The sequence below is a fragment of the Chrysemys picta genome, chromosome 25 (genome assembly GCF_011386835.1).
Source record: "Chrysemys picta bellii isolate R12L10 chromosome 25, ASM1138683v2, whole genome shotgun sequence".
In the NCBI taxonomy this organism is placed as follows: domain Eukaryota; kingdom Metazoa; phylum Chordata; order Testudines; family Emydidae; genus Chrysemys; species Chrysemys picta.
The window spans coordinates 2,882,150-2,891,127 of NC_088815.1; the positions used below are offsets into that span (position 1 = coordinate 2,882,150).

At 50.6% G+C, this 8,978-nt stretch overlaps 1 protein-coding gene across 1 annotated transcript; it reads right to left on the bottom strand.

Moving 5' to 3' along the window:
- Positions 1 to 344: 344 nt before the first annotated feature.
- On the bottom strand, positions 345 to 3,962 carry LOC135977430 (uncharacterized). Its single transcript, XM_065578386.1, has 2 exons — positions 2,001 to 3,962; positions 345 to 912 (listed from the first exon to the last, which is right to left on the bottom strand). Exons 1-2 carry the CDS (start codon positions 2,545 to 2,547, stop codon positions 527 to 529), a joined length of 933 nt encoding a protein of 310 aa, XP_065434458.1. The 5' UTR covers positions 2,548 to 3,962; the 3' UTR covers positions 345 to 526.
- Between the last annotated feature and the right edge of the window lie 5,016 nt (positions 3,963 to 8,978).

Here is an 8,978-nt window from a genome sequence, read left to right on the forward strand (position 1 = left end):
ACAATCTCTGTGAGAGTAAGGGGGAGACCTTTATGACGGGGTGGGAGGTTGAGGCAAATCGCCTGGCCGCTGATTACGCGCAGCCAGACACCAGGGCGATTAGAAGAGCACACCAGGAAGTGCTGCACATCAGAGAAGCTTTGAAAACCAGTTTCATGACTGGCCAGGCTACGGTGTGAAAGTTCTGTTTGTTTCTCCTTGATGAAAACCCGCCCCCTTGATTGACTCATTCCCTGTAAAGCAACCCACCCTCCCCCTTCGATCACAGCTTGCTTTCAAAGGAAATAAAGTCACTATCATTTAAAAATCATGTATTATTTATTAATTGATTATAAAAAGAGGGAGAGAGATGGGGTTTGGGAGGAGGGGAGGAGGGAAGGAAAAGGCCACTTCAAAAGTTCAAAATAATGGCAGCCTTTTGCTTGGGCTGTCCACTGGGATGGAGTGGCAGGGTGCATGGAGCTCCCCCCCACCCCCGCGTTCTTATACGTCTGGGTGAGGAGACTATGGAACTTGGGGAGGGCGGTTATACTTTGGGTTGCAGCAGCACTCTGTGATCCTGTTGCCATTCCTGAAGCTCCACCAGACGCCAGAGCATTTCCATTTGCTCACGCAGCAGCCCCAGCATCGCATCCTGCCTCCTCTGATCTTCCTGCCGCCACCTCTCATCTCGAGGGTCCCTCCTCTCCTCACCTTTGTCCCTCCTGTCTTCACGTTGGTCCCTCCTGTCCTCACGTTCACTGGCATCTTTCCTGTACTTTGATGCCGTGTCCGTCCACTCATTCAGATGAGCTCTTTCATTGCGGATCGATTGCATGATTCCCGAGAACATTTCGTCTCGCGTGTGTTTTTTCCGCCACCTTATTTGAAATAGCCTTCGGGATGGAGGAGGGAGGCTTGAAAAATGTGCAGCTGCGGGAGGGAGGGAAAAAAGGGAGAGAAGTATTTAAAAAGATACATTTTACAGAACAATGCTTATACTCTTTCATGGTGAGCAACACTATTCACATTACATAGCACATGTGATTTCGGTACAAGGTCGCATTTTGCATCTTATATTGAGTGCCTGCAGCTTTGGTATTAGAGATCACAGACGCAGGGCCGGGCAACAGAATTCGGCTTGCATGCAAGCCATGGTAAGTCATTGTCTTTCGGCTTCTGCAACCTTCATTAAAGCAGTGCCCTCCTTTCCCATACCAAGCAAAGCCCATTGAGTGCTGCGGTTTTCCTGTTAACGTGCAGCAGCAGAATCCAAATTAACCCCCCCCACACCTATCCAATTCTCTGGGATGATCACTTTACCCCTCCCCCCACCGCATTGCTGGTATCAGGGAAGATCCCTGCAGAAACCAAACTAACACCCCCCCCCCCCGTCCAATTCTGTGAGATGATCGCTTTACTCCTCCCCCCACTGTGTGGCTGGTATCAGAGAAGATCCCTGCTAACCAAACGTGAAAAGCTCAGCGCCAATGATCCCCCCGCACCCCCAACCCCCCGCCCGCTTGGCTAACTGCAGGGAAGGATTTATTTTCAGCCACAGGCAAACAGCCCAGTAGGAACGGCCACCTCTGTCCCCTTAATTAAATTCCCATATTTCAACCAGGTTACCATGAACGATATCACTCTTCTGAGGATAACACAGCAAGATAAAGTATGGCTGTTGCTTGAATGCCAACAAACACCGGGACCATACGCTGCCAGGCTTTGTCATGCAATGATACCAGATTACTTGCTACTAGCATGGCATGGTCAAGTGTCCTACCATGGAGGACGGAATAAGGCTGCACTGCCCAGAAACCTTCTGCAAAGGCTTTTGGAGTACCTCCAGGAGAGCTTCATGGAGATGTCCCTGGAGGATTTCTGCTCCATCCCCAGACACGTTAACAGACTTTTCCAGTAGCTGTACTGGCCGCGAATGCATCCCAAGTCCTCAGGGCAAATTAATCATTAAAAAACGCTTGCTTTTAAACCATGTTTTATATTTACAAAGGTACACTCACCAGAGGTCCCTTCCATGGCTTCATGGTCTGGGATAATGCCTTGGGAGGGTTGGGAGGGTACTTCAGTCAGGCTGAGAAAAAGATCCTGGGTGTTGGGGAGAACAGAGTGCTGTGTGCTCTCCGCAAGCTCGTCGTCGTCATCCTCCTCATCATCTTCCCTGTCTGCAGAATCCTCAGGCATGGCTGAGATTACCCCCTCCTCGGAATCCACGGTCAGGGGTGGGGTAGTGGTGGCGCCCCCCCCCCCTAGAATTTCATGCAGCTCAACGTAGAAGCGGCATGTTTGCGGCTCTGACCCGGACCTTCTGTTTGCTTCTTTGGTTTTCTGGTACGCTTGTCTGAGCTCCTTAACTTTCACGCGGCACTGATATGAGTCCCTATTGTGGCCTCTCTCCATCATGCCCTTGGAGATTTTTTCAAATGTTTTGGCATTTCGTCTTTTGGAACGTAGTTCTGCTAGCACGGAATCCACTCCCCATATAGCGATCAGATCCAGTACCTCCCGTACGGTCCATGCTGGTGCTCTTTTTTGATTCTCGGACTGCATGGTTACGTGTGCTGATGAGCTCTGCGTGGTCACCTGTGCACTCCACGCTGGGCAAACAGGCAATGAAATTCAAAAGTTCGTGGGGCTTTTCCTGTCTACCTGGCCAGTGCATCCAAGTTCTGATTGCTGTCCAGAGCGGTCACAGTGGTGCACTGTGAGATAGCTCTCGGAGGCCAATACCATCAAATTTTGTCTACACTAACCCTAATTCGAACCGGCAATGTCGATTTCAGTGCTACTCCCCTTGTCGGAGAGGAGTACAGAAATCGATTTTAAGAGCCCTTTATGTCGAAGTAAATGGCTTTGTTGTGTGGATGGGTGCAGGGTTAATTTGATTTAACGCTGCTAAATTTGAACTAAACTCATAGTGTAGACCAGGCCTGTCTGTGGAATGAACTTGCCTGGGAGCTAAGGATTGTCCCAAACCTCCTGCCTTCTGCTCCAAGTGCCAAGTGCGCTCCTCCAACTTGCCTTGCGTCACCGAGCAGCCTGGACATATTTAAACACAACCCTACCAAAACAAAACACGGCACTTCACACTGTTCACCCTGGAGGAGAGACAATGAGAGAGGAAACAAACCACACGACAGCTGTTAGTCACGGCCTCTACTGCATCTGTGGAAGGTGCTGAGGTGGTGCTGGTGACGAGGGTGAGATAAGAACCTGAGTTGAACGGAAGCGAATAGTTTTGTGGGAGCTGCAGTAATGGCCATGCAGGGACCCTGACAATGGTGCTGAGCTGGCCCCGGACATGTGCCCATTTCTGGATGACTTATTGAGCAGACTGGACAGACATTCCTCCCTTTGTCTTCCCTCCCTTCCTTTATCAGTTAATGATTGTAGAATGTTTCAGCCTGTGACATCATCTCCTGTAGGCTGGGCAAATTGTCTCTGAACCAGGTTCATGCCATAGCTTGGTATAAACACTGAAACCAATGTTCTATCGGAATCTCATTGACGTCCTTTCCATCGGAGTGAGTTCAGACTCCCAGTCGCCCAGGGCTCGGGCATAACGTGGAAGTGCCCAGTCTGAGGGTGTCACAGCGCTTATAGTTTTTCTCCTGAGTGGATAAACATCCTCTTAAAATTGCAGCCTCTGCCCAGCTCTCTCCACTTTTTCCATTGGCAAACGCTGATTTCCCCTGTTTTATTTCTCAGGCGCTAGCAGTCAACATGGTCCCATTTTGTAGCTTCTTTGATTGTAGCCCACCATGTTGTCAGACGCACAATTCAGACGGCAAGTCCTCCAGGGCATGGACTGACTTGTTCTAGCTTGTACAGCACCTAGCACAATATGCCCTCAAGCACAATATGCCCTCAATCCTGACTGGAGCCTGTGTGCTACTTTCCTATAAATACTTGTTAATAAAGGAATGTGCCCAGAGGAGATGTTGGTTGTTACTCTACTGCACAGCTGAGAGGGGTAGTGCAAGGTAATAAAGCTGCACTAGTTGGACATGCTCTAAAAATTAGAGGCGTTTTGTTTATTTTACATTTCTTGGAAAAAGAATTGCATTGCTGTTTTTAATTGTAAATAGATTTTTCAGTCTGTGGGACTTTGCCCGGCGGCGGATTGTAATGATGGGAAAGTAGATTAAAGCCTGGGGTGATCCCCTTCAAGCCCTGACCCTGCCAGCCACTGAATCGGTGTCTTGGAGCTGCTCCATGTTTTTGTGATATATTCCTCTTCACTGACATATTAAGAAAAAAAACATTAACACGTAGGCCCCAGGCCTGCAATCAGACCCATGACAGCCCAAGATCCCGCCCAGAGACATCAGTGGGGCTCTGGGCAGGCACGAGGGTCCATCCATGCAGATCCCATTGCAGGGCTGGGACCTTGGCATGGTTACACACATGGTTACCAGGCACACACCTGGCAGTAGACTAATGTGTGGGCTGAATAAGGTGGTGCATGCTGGGCCTGCCCCTCTCCCAGCACTGCCAGCTCCTGCACTTGCATTGCAACTCTGTTGATTTTGGGGGGATTTTTTCTCTGTCTCATGAAAACATGACAAAAGGCACCAACTTCTGAATGATCCCCTATGCAAAATTGGTGCCCCTCCTATTCCTGTCAATGGGGCTGAAGCCGGCATGGTGCCCTACAGTCTATCTGCATGTGGGTGTGAGTTGGTCCTTAATAAAGTTGGCTACCACCTCCCATTGTAGCAATATCAGTCAGTGGCATGTGGCGCTGGGCCCATGTTTGTTCTCTGTCTGTGCTCACAGACACACAAAGTGTTACCCAAGTGCTGGAAATGTAAAGCCAGGTAATCTGGGGGGACTGTACATTGGGAGTCCCTTGTTCATATTGTAGTGCAATGTCCTCACTGGCCATTGACCTGGCAAAACGACATTCGAGCTTAGCTGACTGTACACGTGGAATTCAGCCAGGAGCCAGAATTGAGCTCTAACCCGAAACCATTCTGTTGCCTTAACTGTGCTGCATCCCTCCCACACATTCTGGCTGTGGCCAGGCAAGGGGTGAAGACGGGTCGATGGCCAGGACTCAGTGTGAATTACTGAGCTTGGAGCCGTGAGCGGCTGCTGGCGCAAGGATGCTTGGTTAGCAGAGGGCACTGGGGGTTCCTGGCTGGGAGGCAGAGTGGCTTGTGCATTATGGCTTTTGTGGAGCCCCAGCAACTGGAGACAGATGAGTCCTGTGAGGTCACTTCTGGTCCAGTGCACCTTGAGGCATCCTCTCCTGCAGTGTTGTGCTAACACAGGAGTTGACAGCCTGGTAATGCCTGACAGCACAGGGGCTCGTTCCCGACACGGGTGTGAATGAGTGCACGTCCTGGATGGGAGGCTGTGAACCTGCTCAGATCCCCTGAGGCTGACTCACAGCCTAGCACTCTACTTCCATACGCAGGCTGGCGTGAGGGTCGCAGTTCTGAGCAAGAGACGTGTGCAAGGACAGCCCATTCGCTGACAGAGCTCAGGTCAGAGTCCCTTTGTCCATGCCCATCTCTCCCACATGAAGGACACGTTCCAGTGCAGTGAGAACAGGAGCTATTCACACACACTTATTAATATTAATGGAAGTCACACATGCCATACTATAGAAATCACATCCCTAGGGCTTTATCTCACCTAGGCAGGTGTCTTCAGTGTCACATATGTCTTCCACTTGGCAGGGCCCATACCCGTGTCTAGGCCTTTTGGGCCACATGCACTATAAGGATCAAGCAACAGGAAAGAGCCGGAACCAGCAGGAACCAGCCCTGTTGAAAGGAACTGCCTAAGCTGAAATCACAGTCCTTTCTGCAACCACTTAGCCCTGAAAATAGAACAGGAGTCCTTGTAGCCATACCAACTGTAAGAGGCCAATCAATTGGCCTCTTCCACCTTTTCATGATGTATAAATATCTTCTTGCTGTATGTTCCATTCTATCCGTCCGACGAAGTGGGCTGTAGCCCACGAAAGCTTATGCTCCAATAAATGTGTTAGTCTCTAAGGTGCCACAAGGACTCCTGTTCTTTTTGCAGCTACGGACTAACACGGCTGCGACTCTGAACCCTTAGCCCTGAAAGATGAGTTCAGTAGGATTTCTTTTAGGCTAAACCAACTGAGCGCCATTAATCAAGGCTCAGCACCAACACAATCTTGGGCTGAAGGGGAGCTGCTGCTCATCTCTTGAGCGTCTGAGGGGAGCTCCAGAAGGGAAGGGCTCTACCCAGAAGGGAGTGTTAAGTGTAATGCCCAAGAAATGCAAAATCCCGAACCAGTCTCAAGTGTGGTTCATGTCCGATGCCCTTTCTGCTGACGAAGAGCGGACAAAGTGCCACTCACCACTGTGCATTTGCTTATGTGCAGAAAACAGCTCAATAAAACCTGATCACCGAAGGAAAAGGAGGAGATTGGATGATTTTAGCAGCAGGAGGACATAAAAATAGAAACCTGTAACAAAACCACCTTGCCACCTCTCCCTCGCCAGGCATTTGTATGGCTTTCAGCACCATCATCGCTGCATTTCATACTAATGGGAAATTGTACCCATTTCCTTAATCAAATAATAGACATTGAGCGATTTGACCAGAGTGGGGATTGTTTTTAAAGATTAGGAAAAAGTACAACAAAACTGCATCTTCTTTTCAGAGCATTCACTGGCGAGGGTGGGTAAATCCCTCTAACAATGTCTGGCAAATATTCCCCGTGATCAAGGCTGGATTTGCGTTGCCTGTGTTCATAGTCCTGTCTCATTCCCTTTCCACGAATATTCTAGCCAGCAATTCTACCTTGAAACAGTGACTTTCCTGCAACTGGTCCAGAATGGGCAGGTGAAGTCTGATGTTCAAAACATGAGTATTTACACCAGAAACCTGGTTCACAGTGTTTTGCTGAGACTAGACAGGGTGTTTGGAGGTTGCATCGCCCGGACCTGCCCCTGAAATCTCCCTTTGGAGACCTCATGAGATAAGTGACTTTGCGATCAAATGTGCTGCTGAAAAGCCTTTTTTTGCTATTTAGCAAATTCAAATCTTCCCTGAGCTCTCAAGCAAAACTGCAGGGAGAGCGCACAGGAAACGCTCAGACCCATAATAAATATTAGACGAGAGCTGCTCTTTGCAGACTTGATACACAGCACGTCCCTTAGGGCCTAGACCAGCACGTCCTGTAGAGACTGCACCAGGACACACGCCCAGGAGATCCGTATGCTAGCGCTGCCCTGTTGGCCTGAGCGGTTAGCAATATCCTGACAGGGCTCTTGCCATTAGGAGGGGAAGATAGTGACCCGCGTCAGGTATTTCTGTGGTGCACAAGGCCCTGCTTTCCTGAACACAGCAGGAACAAACAGAAGTGGGAAGTTCCCTTGCCCAGAAATCCCCATCCAGCCAGCTCTGTGCCCATGAAGCTCTGACCTTGGCTGTAGCATTAGGGCATCCCCAACTGCATCCCCATCACCATGTCACTCTGCCCTGCTCAGGGCAGGTCTATATCAGAGTTCTCAGCCCGTGGGTCACCAGAATGTTTCAAAGGGTCACATGGCAGCTCCGGTCCCATGGGGCTGGCTGGGCTCGCCTCCCTGGTGCAGGCACTGCAACCTCTGATGTCCCAGTGCCACTCTGGGGTAGCCAAGTCGTCATGACGATGGGAGCCCGGGTAGGCCAAATCTCAGTGGGTGGCACAGCCACCCCATGAGCCAGGGCACAGTTCCACTCACATCAGTTTGGTCCAGTCACGGGGGTGGGGCCAAACCTGGGCAGCGCTGCCACCCCGGGGGTTGCAATGCCCAGAGCCAAGAGCCAAGCCCAGCCAGCCCCACAGCACAGGGGCTGCAGAAGCCACCACTCTGGGGTGAGTGTCGGGCAGGACCCAACCCCCCCGTGGGGCAGGACCTGACCCAAACCATCCCAGGGCCTCCACCCCCAGACTATTTACTGCGTGGCAACAGGCCATAACCATTTACAGATGGGTCCTGAGACCATCAAGGTTGAGACCTACTGGTCTAGGGGACCAGGGAGGGGAAAGATGCCTGCTCCTGCTGTGAGATCGCTCCTGGTCTGCCCTTGCTAACGCTATGGGAGCTGCACTGCTGTTAGGCCAATGGCGTGAGCTGCAAAACCTCAGTTCAGAACAGGCAGGGAGTGGTCCCAAGTGTCTGGTGCAGGGGAGGGACCCCCACGTGGTGCCCAAAGGGGGCTGAAAGCACCTGCCGCCGTGTGTTGTTCAGATCCCTAGCAGTGGGAGACGCCTGGTGAAGCCGCAGGAAGCCAGCTGGATGCAGAATCATAACCCCGGGGCTGGAATGTTGCCTTTCCAGAGACAGCGGCAGTGTGCAGCCATCCTGCACACGTGGCCTCCTCTCACCCTGCATAAATCTGCACTGACAGCTCATCCCTCCACCCACCGGTCCACACAAGAGTTACTCATCTCAGCAATGAGTTTTTCAGCAGAACCAGCTAAGGGACAAAGAGAAAATTCTTTGCAGCCATTAACTTAAAGCCAATCAGTCAGTAGCACAGAATGGAATGCAGCAAAATCCTCCCCCTCCCAGGCCCTAGTTTAAGATGTGACAATTCTTTCCAAGAGGTCTTGAACCCATTTGCTCAACTAGATTTCCTGACTTTACCTGTAACACCAGTTACGACCGGCCTGCCCCATCCCCATTAACTCAGCCAGTAACATTCCCAACAGGCACTGGTACCACTGAATCAATTCTGTGTCCTCCATTGGGTTGAGGCAGGAAGTGCTCCTGTATCAAGTCTCGCTTTGTTGGAGACAGAAACTCAGCTTCAGTGATTGAGCAGGGCAGGGAAGATTAAGGTGCGACTTGATCACAGTCTGTAATTAGCGACATGAAGAACAAATATTTATTAATGAGCTCTTCAGTCTAGCAGGGAAAGGTCTAACACAAGCCAATGGCTGGAAGTGGAAGCGAGACAAATTCAGGCTGGAAATAAGGTGTGCATTTTTAACATTGAGAGTA

Coding starts and splice junctions, on each gene's coding strand:
- LOC135977430 (XM_065578386.1), bottom strand. CDS start 2,547: ATGCAGTCCGAGAATCAAAAAAGAGCACCAGCATGGACCGTACGGGAG. Junction 913..2,000: donor AGCCATGGAAGGGACCTCTG/GTGAGTGTACCT, acceptor TCCCTCCCGCAG/CTGCACATTTTTCAAGCCTC.